General features: G+C 39.5%; 1 protein-coding gene across 1 annotated transcript in view; it reads right to left on the bottom strand.

The window, feature by feature from the left end:
* The window catches only part of LOC131073108 (calcium uniporter protein 6, mitochondrial), a 54,173-nt gene extending 40,215 nt beyond the window's left edge, over positions 1-13,958 (bottom strand). Inside the window, exon 1 of the mRNA XM_058009482.2 lies at positions 12,935-13,958. Coding sequence (XP_057865465.1) covers positions 12,935-13,378 — 444 coding nt within the window. The 5' untranslated portion in view covers positions 13,379-13,958. The remainder of the gene's footprint in view (positions 1-12,934) is intronic.
* Between the last annotated feature and the right edge of the window lie 3,518 nt (positions 13,959-17,476).

The following is a 17,476-nucleotide window of genomic DNA, read 5'->3' as shown; positions in this document are numbered from 1 at the left end:
TTAAAAGCACCAAAATGATGATGTTTCACGTGAATGAGCATCACCAGATGAAGTGTTTTGATTATAAAAACAATGGGGTGGTGACTTAATTGGTAGAAGAGAAAATAAGCCTTTTCATTTTCTGAGAGCAGTTCTTTCTTATGCAAGGAAGATGATGTTGGAGCAAGATCGTGCATGGAGTTGTTGTATATGCTCAGTGATATCGGATGGGTGTTTTTCTCCTCTGTGAGTATGTTTATTGTCAGAGGGGTTGTGAAAGTAAGGATTGTCAGAGGGGGCGTGAAAGCCTTTTCTTATGAAGAAAGGCCACACATGGCACAACCTCTGCTTCTACTCTGCCACTGGATGGTAGGGGGTTCTAAGAAGGAGCCCGCAGAGGAATGAAAGAAGGATTTGTTTGGGTGGGGAGTGGCAGCCAATCATCTCTACGACGGCATGGAAGTTGCGACCCCTCCCCAACATATTATGTTTCCCCTTTAGCTCCTCCCACTTTTTCTGATCCCGGGCATGAAGGCTTGAGGTCCTCTTCTAGTTTAGAGGTGACTTTTCTTCTTGCCAAGATCCAGTATCCCTTCTGAGAAGGGAAACACTCTATTGGACAAAATGTAACATCTCACACTCCATCTAAGGGCATCAGAGTGATAATGGCATGGCTCAAACGGTTTTACTTCTACCAATTTTCAGTTGAAAATATTGATTCACAGGTGCCAGCGCATGGATATAGAATATCTTTGTAACAGAATCGCATATGGCCTTTTAGGCCTAATTGCTAAGAGTAAATCTGTTGTTGACATGTGTCTTTTGGCCTGAAGCTTGTTGCTCCCTTATTTTCTATAAAAGGGAAATCAAGGCCATAAGAAGGGGTTCCAAAATCTCTGAATAAGGTCTCTTGATGTAGGTCCGGTCTGCAAGATTAGGTTCCAATTTTGGGACGTCATGAGTATATAGCAGAAATTGTAATGTCATTTTGCAGAGCAAAATATAAGATAGTTACAGTTGTGACCTAATCACACATCACCCCATCCCAGATAGGGACCCCCCTAGCTTTTAGGCCCTTTTGGTCGTTTGGCTTTCGTTTTTGTGTGTGTCAGTGGCAATCTCTTCAATCTCTCCGCGTTACGGATGTTTGGGAGTCAGTTAGGGTTAATCTGCTTCTCTGTCAAGCAAATTCTGTGAGGTCTAGGGCTTGTTTTGTCCTTTTTCTAGGGTTTTGCCTTTTGTCCTAGATTTTAGGGGTTCCTGTTAGGGTTTCAGGAAAACTAAGCATACGACTGGAATCAGGACCCTTCAAGGGACCTCCCAGTGAAATTTGAGCCCAAACGGAGCAACTTTCTATTTTTAGAAAGTCCCTATTTTTTAGGGATTTTTACGAGTCCCAGAATGTCACCATTTTGCCAAAAATCAAACTTACTATTTTTAGTAATTTCTATTTTTAGTAAGTTTCTATTTATTGTAAGTCATTACCTGTGTCCTGTTTTGGCTCTAACTCTAACATTTTGAAAAGTTTCCATTTCGAGAAAGTCTATTTGTGGCAGGATCAGGCTTGCAGACAGCAGAGAATCAACATGCACAATCACTTCTAAATCTGGAAAGTTGAAAGCAGACAGGTAGGGGTCTAAAATGGCTAAATGTGAGAATCATCCCTGAAGTGGAAGGTCAAAATGTTCTAAGTCTAGAAGCCATTCACACATGGAAAATTCCATGTGTCCATGGACATGGCCAAAATGTGCCCAAGTCAGGGCTGGGGCGCTCAAACCAAGAATGAATTCACAAATGGAAAAATCCACCTCTCCGTGGACATGGCCAAAATGCACCCAAGTCAGGGCTGGAGCACTAAAACCAAGAATGAATTCACAAGTGGAAAAATCCACCTCTCCATGGACATGTTGAAAACGCGCCCAAGTCACGGCTGGGGCGCTAAAACCAAGAATGAATTCACAAGTGGAAAAATCCACCTCTCCATGGACATGTTGAAAATGTGCCCAAGTCAGGGCTGGGGCACTAAAACCAAGAATGAATTCACAAGTGGAAAAAATCCACCTCTCCATGGACATGCTGAAAATGCGCCCAGATCTGGGCTGGAGCACTGAAACCAAGGAGGCATTCACAGGAAGAAAATCCATGAATCCATGGCCGTAATGAAAATTTCACCTGAGCTAAAAGAATTGGAATTTCGCCTAAGGCATGGAATCCAAGGAGTCAAGGAGGAATAAAAAGCAAAATTCCCCTCGAGCGAATTTTCAGTTATGCTATTATTAGACATCAAATCTTGGCCAAATATGGAAATTTTTATAGATTCAAAATCGGGACGAAATTCCCCATCCAATGAACCTGACTCCTAAAATTTAGGAAGATCACTAAAAATTAGGGATGTGGAGAAGAGGCGTGAAAATTCTTTCTAAAGCAGGAAATGACAAGTTGGAGTGGAATCGAGCCAATCCTAAGAAAGATCCTTCGGAATTGGAAAGAATGAAATCAATGAGTTGGCAAGAGGAATCTTCCAAGTATGACGCATGACTTGGAGCATTTAAGGAAAGTTCTAAATTTGAACTCGTTCGCATGGGAAGCTGCCTTTGCATGGCGTAGTAATTAAGGAAAGTATGACGCGCCATAAATGCAGTTACTAATTAATGCCTCGTATGAATTCTATATAAGTTGAGAATGGCATTTCATTTCTCACGTGCAAGATTCAAGAAAGAAGAAGTGCAGTGAAGAATATTCATACTTAGTCTCTATTTTCGTCATTTCGAAGTACTCCCAAGATGGCAAAACCTAGCAAGGCAGCTACTATCTCCAGGCAGGCGTTGATCAAAGCAGAGATGAAGGGTTTTCTTCCCCATTCTCGGTTGAATTCAAGATGGGAAGAAATCAGAGATACCAACCTCGGCACGTTCAACTGGGCTGCATTCAAGATAAGAATGTTCGGAACTGCAGGGCACAATCCATCCCCGACAGCTGTCAAAATTGTGAGGAGTGGAATAGTTGCAGCAACTGGCTTTCCTCCCGCTATTCAATGCCCAGATCTGGTCTTGGAATGTGCAGCACATTACAATCTGGAGCGGAAAACAATCTCGATGTCAGACAGCAAGTTACTGGCAACATTGACTCCAGAGGCAATTGGTGAGGCCTTTGGAATCCCTTCACATTATTCCATGACATACAGGACCAGCAACGGAGCTCAAGCAGTCTATGAAGCAGGCCTCGCCAGATGTGCTGACTTGATCAACAAGCAGTGGTTGCTGAAGCCTAGAGTACACGCCTCCAAGATGCCCAAAACTCTCACAATTTTTGAGTTCAAGCAGGAATATGTGGACATGATAAAGATGCTGAGCAGAGTAATCGGGTGCTCACACTCGGTGAACTTTGAGCCTTGGATGTTCTTCTACATAGGCGAGATCATGAATTCGAATACACTGATTGACTGGGCTAGATTGATCAACCACTACTTGCATGAACAATTGAAGAACCTACAGGAGAAAAGGTCTCAGTCATTTTTCATGAGTTCCTACCTATTCTATATGCTTGCACGAAGGGGAGGATTCGATGGGCTGCCAGCAAGAGGAATCATGGGCTGCGGACCAGCTTATCTAAAGGTGCATGAATGTTATCCTCAGCTACATCTCCACAATGTGAATTCTTACAGGTTGGCGAATGACACCTTCACCATGTACCTGACACAACTTATGCAAAATAAGTTGCACATGAGGTTGTCTCCACAAGCAAGTGCTTTGGTCCAGAAGTATGGCGCCATGTTCCTGCAATTCTCCAAGTTCACCTACATCAGGACGCAGGGCTTCTCCTTCCAGTCTTACAAATTGCCCAGATATCCATCAAATAAGCTTATATTGCTCGAGCTCATGAGGCAGTTGACTACCTACAATCAGCTGCAGAAGAAGAAGAAGAAGCAATCTATTGAATTTCCGATTGTCTTGGGGGATTTCATGGAGATATGCCCAGGATTGGAGGTCGTTGAAAGTGCAGCAAGCGAATTGGCATTCTATCGCCTACCATTTTACACTTCCAGGGCCCAATATGATCCTTACAACCAGATTAGGAAGGTTGTCGATGTCAAATTCATACATAGATTTCACTTGGAGGATTACTGGGCAGGTGCCGAGGATGACTTTGAGGTCCGGAGAAGAATGCACTCCAGACTGCCCCTCGACACCATCAAAATAAGTGAGATTCATCAGGTACCAGACCAGGTGAAGGAAGACTCAGATTTGATGCAACCCAAATTCGAGATGATAAAAGATCAACCTATCCTATTGCCAAATTGGTCAGAGACTAAGATAGATGATTTGAATATTTTAGCTAGACCAGTGCTAAAATTCACTAAGCACTGGATTGACCGGCAGACAAGAAAGTTGGTGGAAAACCATGTCCATCTGACATACCTGCTGATGGGAAATCTGGATTCCCACAATGAGGCAACTGAAGGCTCTTCACGGGGTCAGGCAAGAAGAGAGGCCCGGATGGACAAAGGAAAAAATCCCCCAAAGAGGCCAAGGGTAACAAAGATGAAGGATCGACAGGAAACTCGGCAAGGGGAACCTCCACAAAAGAGAACGAGGACAGGAAGGGAGCATTCACCAGTTAGCTCCTCGAGCATACGAGAGGTGGAGATGTTCCCACATCCTGCAGGCCCACTTCCAGGGAACGTTCCAGCACCTGATATACTCAGCATCAATGCTTCGCAGGGCCATCATCAGCGAAGAAGTTAGAGGCAAGAAAATTCCGCGCACCAGGAAGAAGTTCGCCAGGATAGTTTTGTAGAGACTATCCTTGGCGAAATGGAAGAGGAATCTCAAGAACGGGAGAATGCAGAAGTTTACAGCCATTCCATCCCCGCACCAGATTGGTTGGTAGGCAGATTGAGAAATGAAGCAGAAGGAGGGACCAATCCTGCTCAAGAATTAGAAGAATTATTGAAGAGGATGGATCAACCACCGGAAAGAAAGGCCCCCCGGAAGTTTTCCAAGGTAGTCAGGGAAGAATCTGGAGCCCGGACCTTGCACATTGCTGAACCTGCAATGGATAAGGATAGGAGTGAGATTAGACAGGAAGATTACGTCATCAGACAGGTGGACCTTGGCCATGCTTCCACCGGTCAAGTAATGGGAGATTTCGACGATTCCTCCTTTGCCATGAAGGAGAAATTGTTGAAGTCAAAGGCAAAATGTAAGCGGTTGAGGGAGGAAAACAAATTTCTATGCGAATACGTCAGGAGTTTCAAAAAACCCCTCAAGGAAGCGGGTCCTTCATCCACTCCTCCTCCCTTCCTTCTCAAGGAAGTAGTTGATGATGCAGAACTTATTAGAGCACTGGCACAGAATTCCCGAGAATGGGTAGAAGATGTTTATGCTGAGGCAGGAAAATTTGTAGAAGATCTAGCTCAACTTCATTCGAGGTTCGTGGTCCTCCTAAGTAGATTGGAAACAGTGGAGGGACTATGGGAAGATGTTGATGTCTACCAAGACTTAACCATTTCCCGACTCAGGGCTCTGACGAAGACTCCAAGGCAAACACTGGTGGACGAGAAAGTGATCCAAGAGAATGAAGCCTATGACTTCCCCCAATTGTTCTACGCCATCTGTTCAGGAAAGAACACCCTTGATATTTTCAGCATTGATTCTGTCACCTTGAAGGAGTCTATCAGAGGGATACAGGAAGAAATCCTCAGTGCCATGGAAGCTTTATTTTCAAGGAAACTTAGCGACGGAGGAATAACAGTGAACTCCTTGAAATCCCAGTTGCATGATTTCTTCTTCGTCAGTTCGTTTCCTAAGGAACACTTTGCAAAAGTTTCTTCATTCTCTGGTATGATGAAGAAGACACAGGAAGCCATGGCAGATTGGGAAAGTTTCTTTTCCAGAAGCGAAGAGGAGATTGCCTTGATGGAATTCAACATCGAGAATGTGCCAAGTGTCTCCATCGGAGAACTAGAGGCTGTCATCGGTAGGTTCATTGCATACGTTATTAATGAACGAGATAATGGTCGTCCATTTTTGGACGAAAGTCTTTTGACTGAATACTGAATAGTAATGGCGTATTTATGGCTAAAGGAACATTGACTAGGCGTGGGACCAGTCAACGCATGCCACCATGGGATAGAGAATCTTCTTGCATGTCATCCTCTCATTATGGTTTTATGACGGATTCTTCTTGCATGTCGTCGTCGCTTGGAGAGTGATAGGCATTTATGACCACGTCAATTATACTCTGGGCATGATCATCATCATGGGGCGCACTTAATGTGCTAATGGGCGCTATTTTAGGCTCTTTTAAATTTATTGTAAATGGGCATAATGGGTTATTTAATGCAGATTCCCACCTTGTTGCACCTTGAGTGGGGAATCTTTAGGGCAAACCCTAATTAGGGTTTTGCATGTAATCATGGCTTGAGGCCTATATAAGGGGGTGACCCCCTCATTTGTAATCAGGAGAGACCATCGTCAGAGTTTGTTGCTAAGAGTTTTTGAAGCAAACACTTAATACATTGTTCAATTGTTGGTGTGTTCTTATGTTGTTTCGGAGCTCGCATGGTCTCATTCTCTTCATAGATTAGATTTGCTTTCATGCTATTAGACGAACTGGATTTGATAGGATTCCTTGTTGCAAAATTCGTGCTCATACTTTTGGTATGCAGCTGATTGTTGCATACTGTGCAAAGTTAGCCTGAGCCTCCATTTTATGTGTAAGTTTAACTTCGATTATCAGGAGAAGTTGTTCGATTTGATGGATTCTCTTGATGATTTGAAAATCCTTAAACACACCCCCTGAGGATTGCACCGCCTTCGTGTAGTTGTGTGTTGTTGGCAAAGCGAAGCGTGGTTGGATTTTGCACAAGTTATCCCGTGTCTTTGTTCATAGGTTTAGATTACTTTTAGTTTAGTCTTTCTCTGCCCTATTCCTATTTACTTTTTGCACATTCCAAAGCCCAAAGATCTAAAACTAAGAGCTTTATTGCAAATCATCCGTATAAAGAATTCTTGAGCTTGCATAAATTTCTTCAACATACATAAGGCCCCTTGGATTACCAGCAATCACATCAGCCAACTGAGTCACATCCACGCATTGAAGGAACCTTGGAGTCGATTGTTTGAACTCCTTGCAATCTTAGCAAGCAATCGTACTTTGATCAAGAGAGAGTGAAGTGACCGTTAGGCAACTTTATTTTGTGTTAGACGCGGTCATAAAAAACACGTCAACAGTTACCAATTTCAAATTTCTAATTTCAAGGGGGTTATTTTGTAAATGAAACGTACTATGTTATCTGATAGAAGATAGCTTTTGAAGTTAATACAGATACAATTTCAAGTCCTTACTCTCCTGTGTGTGACTTTATTTTCTTTTGAGTTGATGGAATCAAGGGTTTCATTTACTTGTTGCATTGTTATGATGTATGTAATTTTCCATTCCATGCTTTAATCCAAGGGGTTAATTAAAATGCTTGAATGAAATTGCAGAGAGATAATGTTTATACTAGGATTTGATAAGTAGTTCAGATAAGAAATCGCAAATAGAACGATACTGTAAGGCAATATCGTTTAAGATCCAATCGGCTGTTAGATAAATTTTTGTGATGTTTCAAAGACTCAAAGCCCAATGGGATAAGGCACTGGTATATGCTAGCAGGTGTCGTTAGGTTATCAATTTCTTGTCTATTTTATTTACGGTTTGTTATAAATCATTTTAAAATCACGGCATGTTTCCAAATTTTATGTATGTTTGAGTTGTCCCATTATCTCATGCTCCAAATAAGGTCGAGGATCACTGAAGAATTCACTATTCTTGAGCATTCTCCCTGTTGTTGAGCCTATATATGAGATAATCTGCTTTGTTTTTAGTGAATCTTTGAGTGTGGTGCAGAGATCAAGAAATTCACTAAAGGGATTACCCTCTCGGGTTTTGCAGAGCCCGAAGCGTAGAAGGATTTGTAGAATCCTTGTCGCAGTTGCTCCAATCCTTGTGATAATTTCCACGATTGAAGCTAGCTACTTCATAGAAATTGGATTGAGTGTATTGGTGCCTTTTAAAGCATAAAACCCAATTTGGGAACCAACAAGGTCAAGACTAAACATGGGAGAGTTTTGTTTACTAAAAGGAATTAATTAGAACCATTTTCAATTTGAACCCCGATGCAACCCAAAAAACTGACCTAGTAGAATTATCCATTGGATATCATAGGGATAGACATAGCTACAGTGTAAAATAGGTGCCAAATCATAGGCCAATGGTCAACAAAAATTCAATGTTGCTAGCACCTATTTCTAATGATGAATTAGAACCTTTCAATGTCAACAAATTTGAAAGGTATTTCAAGTTGCCATATTATGCACTATGTCAGGTTATGGGACTTAGCTATAATCAATGAAGGCAAATAGGTATGATGATGCTAGCAACAAACGTATAAAACTCACATATAAATAAGGCTTTTTGATTATGGATCAGTAATGGCAGAAAATCTTAACAAGGCAATGATAAGTTTTAGGGAGAGTGATCCACCTTGCACTTCATGTGGTGCTCACTTTTGTGCCAAATATTGTTGCACATTTTTTCTAGTGAATGAGACAAAACGCCAGGGTAACAAATTATATCAAGATTAGTTCCTATGAGGCAAATATTGCCAATTCAAATGCAAACTAAGCATTGTTGGAATATTTGTCATTGATGTGAAAGGCCTGTAAGCCTGGTTGGTTGAGCTGCCCATATGCCTGGTTGGTTGAGCTGCCTATGTGCCTAGTTGAGCAGCTTGTTTACCTGGTTGAGGTTGTAATGTTCCCTACCTAATCTATTTCAACATATTAAAATTGATTGATATTCTTCAATTAGTTATTAACAAGTGCTTACCTATTTTCCTCATTAGATGATTAATATCATTATTAATATAGATATCAGACCCTGTTGCTACTTCAGTTTTAAGGGAGAAGGGTTTACGTACGTTACCAAAGCGCTTAGAGACCAACTACAATAGGTTCCCTCAAAGTTTACAGATCCAAGCCCTTGCCTATCTTGGGTCTATACCCTCAAGGCTTATGGGTCACTGATCCCCACCCTATCTTGGGACTAAACCTATTGCTTGGATTTAGACTGCCCCTCTTTGGAACATCTCATCCCCATCTTCTTAAATACTGACAGTAATAACATGATTTAGGCTATAAGTACACTAACTTCTCATGTATTATAAATATATATGAAATTAAGTATGACTGCCATACATATTGCAGTTTATAACAATATTATTACTAGATTCTACATAACAACTTTATCAGGCTTCATCTACTAAGCATGCATATTAAGCACATCCCCATGCATACCACCAAGAACACAAATGTTACTGCCTGTAACTTGATAACAATTCTGATCTGATCTGATCAATGGTGATGTCACTAGATGCTTTTGATTCCTTCCCTTTATATCTCTCAATTTGAGGGAGAGGTCACACCTCTTCATCATGTATACCCTTTGGCAAGAGACATACCCTTTCACCATTAGCACCCTTTGAAAGAATGCAACTCTTCATTATTTCTACCCTTTGAAAGGGACACAGCCTTTCATAATCAGATCTGCACTTATTATTTAAATCAGATCTGCACTTCTCATTTCCAAATTATCCCCCCCAATGAGGTTTTCTTCTCCCTTTTATATCTCATTGTTGAGGGAGTCACAACTTTTCCTTTCATGTATTTTGACATTTCATTAACTTAATTCATTTTTAATGAATTGTATTTAATTATATTATTTTATATTTTAATTTAATTTTTAATGTTTTAATTTTATTATTATCATTTATTATTAGATTCTATTTCAAAGTGGGAACATTACAGAGGTGCTTGTATGCTTGGGTGTTAGTTGAGTAGGCTGTGTGTGTTTTCTTGTCATTTTGTCAGCATTAGCTCATGTGCCATGTCATTCTTTGAATAGTCAAACAAGTTGTTAATATTTTTCAATCGAAGTATTTCTGAAGTTTTTGAAAGTTATTTGAAGAGGCTGACTTTTCTTCTACATTCGATTGTAAGCTACAGCTGGCACTTAAATTCTCTACCACCTCCGTGAGACTCCTTTACACATGCTATGTTTAAGGACTGACGGCTTCAGAAATAATTTTCCTTCTTCATATCATGGGGCATCATAAATTAATTCTTTTCTCATCGGCAGGATTATAGAAACATTTTTCTGAGCATATCAGAGATGCTGGAGGTCATGGGTGGCTTGCTTTTGTTATTCATGAGCTGTCGTTTTTTTTATAAATATTCGGGAGTGATCAAATTCGATATCAGAAAATCATTTAAAAGGAGGAGTGCGAATTTATTATTATCTTCTCAGTCTGGAGAATATGGACATCGTGGGTAATTAAAGCTTGTTTTCAGCATAATCTGGGTAGTCCGAATGTAAACATGGGCATTATGTTCAGTGTGGCAGTGTATATGATATTTGTTTTAGTTTTAAAAATAGATTTTGAAGTTTTAACGGGCTGACTGTGTGTTGACAAGTCATGTTGAAGCGATACTTAGTGGTGGAGTGCAATTTTTTTTCTTCTGGAAAAACGTTTTCTGTAGAATGCGAGTTTTGGGTGGCTACGCCTTTGTTCGCGTTGTTCTCTTCAAATGCAGTGGGTGTTACAGGTGTGTTGATAAGAAAGTATGGAAGTGTGTTGAGTGTGTTCAAATGAGAGACCTATTCATATTACATAGCTGACTGGAAAACATATACAATTTGATTCATTTGGGGGTATACGAACTAAGTCATGTGTGAAAGTGTGATGTGTAACAGTCACTAATTGAAATAAAATTATAAACAACATCAAGTGAAGTTTGAAATTTCTTTTCGGTTGCTGGAAATGGTTTGCATTTTGAAGATCAACAGATTGACAGCAGGAGATATTCGAATATATTTTTTTTCTCAGAACCCATTAGATGAATTGTGAAGAAGAGTATTTCAAAGTTGGTGTTTTGAAGGGAGTTGGTGCTCTCTTTTGTATAGGGGTTGGAGCCTCTGCTGTTCTCAGTTGGTGCTGTGAGGAGAGTTGGAGCTCTCTTTTGATTATTGCTCTGTAATCTGGGTTGGTGCCCATTCAAATATAATGGAAGTCTTTTGATGCCGTGGTTTTTTACCCGAAAGGGTTTTCCACAAGATATCTGGTGTACTTGTCTTTGTAGTTATTCTTGTTGTGTTTTTATGTGATTTGATTTTGAAAAGTTAAACAAGATTGGATATCATGGGAGAAGATTGCTTGATCAAGTCATCAAGTTTCTAAGACCTGACTGGTTGTATCATAAAAAATAAACTGTCATAAAGATATATGATGCACTAGTGGCACCCACAAATTGCCCATGTTTGTGTCCGATAGTGTTGTCTTTTTGGAGACCATTTGGCAATTGTATGAGACTGCCAAAGTTCATTTTCAGCAGTACAAAAAGGCTAGTTTTTCGTCTTCTCAAATAAGAGTTGGGGATTTCAACATGCTTGTAAAGGAAGGATAAGATCTTTTAGAATGGAGAGTCAAAGAGTATGAAATGAATAACGATGATTTTTTCAGCAGCAAATCAGCAACAGCTGGGTGACATTTCCAACCTATGCCCACATCTGTGAAATGCTTCCAGTAGGGTACAATGTCTGAAAATGCAGGGGAGACATCCCCAAGGTACATAGTTTGCAAAAGCCATAATGGTACAAACTCAAGACATGAAGATGAAGATTAGAGAGAATTTCTACAGTTCACTGGATATTTCATGAATGAATCCCATAGCAATCAAAGAGAAATCAAGCAACGGTTGTCAATTACAGAATCAGAAATGCGAAATCTGAAAATCATAAATTACAAGCAAGCAAAATATAATGGTGAGTTCTCAAATATCAACACTGATTTCATGGACAATTCTAGTCAGGATCATCTAAAAGCAATAGAGGAAGCTTTGGTAAGACTTTCAAATGCCATTGAAAACCAGTGGTCATCTCTCTTCTTTTTTCAAACTTCAGTCTTCTAATAATGCTCTAACTTTTAGCTGTTTATGGGTTTGCTTGCTGTTTGGTCTATTTGGTATAGTTGTTATGACTCTTATAGAAGGCTATAATTAACACCCTCAGCTTCTATGTAACCGTTGTAGCTTATAGCCATTTTGTTAATATATTTTTAACTTATAAAAGAAAACCAGTCTAAAGGGAGAAAAGCAAAACTCAAAATAATTGAAACAAGATAGAGTAGGAGAGAAAAGACGAACGATAAACGTACTACGGTAGTTTTTACATCGCTGTCAAATGAGAAATCAACATGGTGTACGAGACCCCTAGTGTGGGAGCCCACGAGGGAACTGTTTTTCCAATTACCTCATATATTGAACAACTCTACCCTGGAATTCACACACCTTCAACATAAGGGATTGACTTCACATTGCCTTGCGACTTCTTATGATTGCACACAGGAGGGTACAACTAGTCACCGAGGCACATTAACAAGATTAATGAATCGTGTGACTATGTTCAAACATTGTTCACTGTAAACAAAACTAAGAAGCACTAGAAGACGACATTTTAACTGTGTTGATCAGAACCATCACGCAGGCCATGGTCTAATGGTAAGGCAAAGCAACCTTAAAATTTGATGGAATAGACAACCCTCAGAATAATTTTCCTCTTTGCATACAAATTTCATTAGAATATTTGAGAGATTTGCTTCATTGCAATGACATATGCCACTAATTTAAAAAATAAAAATAAAACTCTTCCACGCAAGGACAAATTTACTATACAAAGTTTTTACAAATACAATTTAAGCTTTTTTTGGTGCATAAATGCCGTTTTGCAGAACCGTTATTTTGCAAAGACGGCTCTTTGACATGAAAATTGTTGCGGATGCTTTGGATACGCTCTAATATATGAGGAACGGCATTACATGCAACAAATTCAATGCCGTGAATGCAACAATACTGACCTTCTCAGGATGGAGATAGACTTTATTGCGAAAGATCAAAATCACTCCTGCAGCGTCTAAAGCCTTGGCAAAATCTTCAGCTTCTTCATCCGACTGCGCAACCCCCATGCTCCGGCACAGTTTTAGAAGCTCAATCTGCGTGATAAACTCCTTGCCATCAGCCTCCAACCTCTTCTTCAGCGCCTCCACATTTGCCAGCCTTAAAATTCTCTTCACCTCATCCAACGCAATGCCGCCCCCGCCCCCGCCGCCGCCATTGCTTGTTCTCTCCCACTCGGGTTGTTTATATTCTGCCGATGTAGCGAACAAAATATTGGTGCGCAATGCAGGTAACAGGGAATAATCAAACAATCGACGACCGCAGAAGCCAGAAGCACCTCCATTTGCCCTAAGCACACCCTGTGCCGTGGCCAAGATTCCTCTGAAAAAGCGAAACCTTGCCATATCTTAGAAAGACCCGTATTTCGGTCTAAACTTGTGAGATGCAGGCTACATGTCACCCCTGTAACTGCCGTGGCCAACCATTACCAGCAATTCTCTTCTTTCGGTCATTTTGGCTCGCATCTGATACCTTAGCTTTTCCAGTCTATCCTCCAAACTCCACCGATAAACCGATGAGCTGTAGATTCCTCTTCTTCCTCCCCATTTTTTAATTTACAAAAATAATTTTCAGCGATATTCCCGACAAACCGACCGCTACTGAAATCAAACAATATTGCTTAAAAAATTCAACTCCGTTCCATAAATCAAACCCTACAAGTAAAGCACAAAACGAAATTTCCCTTACGCATTTTCCAAAAAAAATTTGAACTAGTTACTGACAATTCAAAATATTAATTTATCAGTCTATTGTTTCCCTCCTCGATTTCGTGTCTAATTATATACAGATTTAAATTTCCTGCAAATCCAGGGGCTAAGATGAGGTCGAAATCGCATATTTCGTAAGTAGGTAAGAAGGAAAATTTCCAATTTGAAGAAATATCCACACATGAATCGATATCGTGCCAGTAGGTGGTTTCACAGGTGGCGTTTAAAATAAGACAAAAAGAAAAGGTGACAATTTACCGTTGTCAAAGGAATCTCATTTTTAGTTTCTAGTTTACCTTAACTTTGCCCGCAAGGCAAATATAACGGCAACTGACATACCCGATGATGGCAACTGTTCCGTCTGACGGGAATAGAGTTTGTTAGGACAAAAATGGTATAAAATTAGCAATTCCTTGCTCTGCCCACATAAACAGCGGAACTTCTACATTTCTGGAGCTATGCTAGATTTTCTCTTTTTTGGGGGGGTTCTTATGTCCTCTATGGATCAGGGAGTTTGGTTGGAAGAGTTGACAATAAAATAATCTACATAATCAAGTATAAACTAATAAGTCTATATAGAATGTGGACATTTCATGATTTTATTTGGAGTGTAATTAAATGTGTGCAATGGTGAAATTTGCATCTTAAATCAATATGTTATTGAGCTTTTGTGGACAAAGTGTGACATGAAATTTGCATCTTAGATCAATTTGTAACATAAGTAGGTGCCTAATAAATGATGTTATTATTTGAGTTTTTGTGGACGGAAGTGTGATAGTGAAATTTGCATCTTAAATCAATTGTAGGACAATTAGGTCCCTCTTCTACATAGTATTAGGTGGGCCCATATATTATAAGTCATTTGTAGACTTTTAAACATATCACCCAATATTGTGGACTGTAAAAGGATCCATTTCCATATAAATTTGAGCAACAAACTCATAGTACATTATCAATAAGGGAATGATTAGGCAATAGAGATATCTTTCAAATAGGTAACAACATCCTATTTTTCATATAAGAAGTTTAAATGATTCATTGGAGTTTCATAATTGAAATCTAGTCATGTGTTCCTTTTAGTTCAATTGAGACTAAGTCCTTTTACTTAGATTGACCTCTTATGAGATTTTTTCTCTTTTCAAGTTGTCATGAAGCATAGTGATGTTATGATTGAATATTTTACAATAGTTTTACTCAATTGACTATCTTTGCTCGAAGAGACTTCCAAATTCTCTTGAATACATTCAATATTAATTAGTGTATCTTTTTAATTTATTTGCCTTTTTCTCTCAACTCACCATATTTGATATAATTTTAGTTCACCTCATTGAAATTGACCCTAAAATCAAAATCAAAGAGGTCCTCATAAAATTACCTTGGGAGCTTGTACATTACAGTTTTCAGTCTCTCATTTTTAGTATGAACCATTTTTAAATGCTATGATGTGGGTTGTAATTATTCTTGAAGGACTCCATTAAAGAAGCCAACATAGATAAGGAGGGATTCCTCTCCTTAATACTAGAATGTAAATATAACAGAGGAAATTTGCCACCTCAAGGATGATGGATCCTTGAGGACAAACTATCCCTCTGATACCTCCTCGAACTGGCACTAAGATGAGACAGTGGATGAAGATAGCAAACTAGAGCAAGTACCTATAACTTGGAACTCGCAGACAACTTTGTCTAGCCTCCGTCCCGAGGACGAGTGCGCAGAGCTAGGACACCAGCGCGACGTGTTGTCGTCCTATACTGACAAAGTACAAAGCACGTACAAGAAGTGTTGAATGCAAGGATAATGCGATGAAATATAGAAAATGGGTGAACTAAACTAAAAGATATGGAATGCAAAATGACTAGAATAAAATAAAAGGGAAGAGAGAAGGATGAAAACACTTACAATTGGTCCACAATTGAAGCCTCCTGCTAAGTGATGATTCTCTCACCTCTGTGAACCTAAACACAGGCAAGAAGGGAAAATGTTGGGGTTGTGTTTTGGAGCCTGCCTAAGTCAGACCCTCGTTTTGGTGTTTCCACCTCCACGGACAACCCAAGATAGCCACGAGAATAAAAGAAAGATCAAGAATGAATGTAATAAAAGATTGGAATAACGATATTGGAAAATGAAAGAGAAAGGTTGATAGAACTCCCCTTCTATGATGCTTGCTGGAATGTTGATGTGAAGTCTTTGAATCACTGCAACAATGGTGGTGTTTGTGGAATGTTGTTCAAAATGGTCTCCAAGAGCTTAACTTGCAGAAAGATCACAAACTTGCCAAAGAATCCCCACAAAATGCCTTCAAAATGAAAGATAAAGGCCTAGAAAGGAATTCAGACATTGGTGGGCACATGCAAAGGCGTTATGATTCCTCCCGAGTGCAGGCGTAACACTCAAACGGCCACCTGCAGAGTATCAAGTTCGCGGGACGCTAGCGCACCGTGCGGACGTCTTCGCGTCATTCCTTAGACCCCAAAGGTGACAGGTCGACGGAGTTGGTAATGCTTTTTCTCGAAGCTGACAAGAATAATCAAAGTGGACAAAAGGACAAGGTGGTGAAGCTTGGCCTTTGATGACATAAAGGAAGACGCCATTTGTCACATTAATTGCAAGGGGGAAGATTTATGATATTACAGTAAACCAGTCAAAAAACCTTCGGTACTAGGGACAACAATTGTGCCATAGTCAATCTCAATGGGCATTTGAGGTTATGTCATTTGAGGCAAACATTTTTCCATAATCCCTTTACCTTTGTCCCTCAAAGTAATCCTTTCGAAATCTGTTATGACTACATTAGAATTTTATCTAAATAGTATTCTTTATAGAAGCAAGGGCCACAATTTTCTTATAAGCCCAAGTGATAGGCATATAAATAGGGGATTTATAGGAATCTTGATGGAAATAGATCTCAAGGAAGGAATGTGTAGTTCATTAGAGAGAACAAGGAGATGCACATTAGGTTGAGCATTATTCATCACCACCATCCAATCAGTAGTTGCAAGGGTAAGGATTTGACTTTGGCAATTTTAGAAAGCAAAAAATGAGCCCTTGATGTGGTAAAAGTTCTAATTTATTTAGCTAGATATCAACGAATAAAAAAAGTTCTAGAGACATAAGAAGAAAAAAGGGGAAACATACTAGCCTTCAATGTCACAAATGATTTGATAGTGAAATGATACAAAAATGGACATTTGTATACTCTCTACCTAATAATACACTTAACCAAATAATACTAGAACCTCGTTCCATAGAACTAAAAGGTATTCACAAGGCCATCCAGCTTAAAATTTCACAAGTCTTTTGTTCCTTTTGAGAAAAGACTCCAAATGTCTCATTTTTCTTCATTTTGCAAGCTTTAAAAACCTTTAGACCCTCAAGGGATGAGATGGTTACCTTACCTATATAACTCTAAGACACAAAATTTAGCCTATACATGATCATGTTTCTTACTTTTAAGGACCTAATAAATTCCATAGGGAGTAAGTTCATAGCCATTAATACACTCCATAAAGGTGGCTCCCACTCTATAGAATGTGTTGAATGCTAGCAGTATTTTTATCCCCTTCACAAGATTAGGGCTTAATTCTCAATCTTTCCCTTCTGTACCAAAGACAACAAAAGAAAGAAAAAAAACATACTAGATAAATGAAGACAAAGAAATAGACCTATGGAATAGGAAGCCCTCACAATGCACTTGGACAAGATTGGACTAGAGAAAGGGGGAAATGAAAAAATGGT

The sequence above is a fragment of the Cryptomeria japonica genome, chromosome 7, assembly GCF_030272615.1.
Source record: "Cryptomeria japonica chromosome 7, Sugi_1.0, whole genome shotgun sequence".
NCBI classification, from domain to species: Eukaryota; Viridiplantae; Streptophyta; class Pinopsida; order Cupressales; family Cupressaceae; genus Cryptomeria; species Cryptomeria japonica.
The sequence above is the reverse complement of the archived record's forward strand: the minus strand, read 5'-3'. Positions and strand labels throughout refer to the sequence as shown.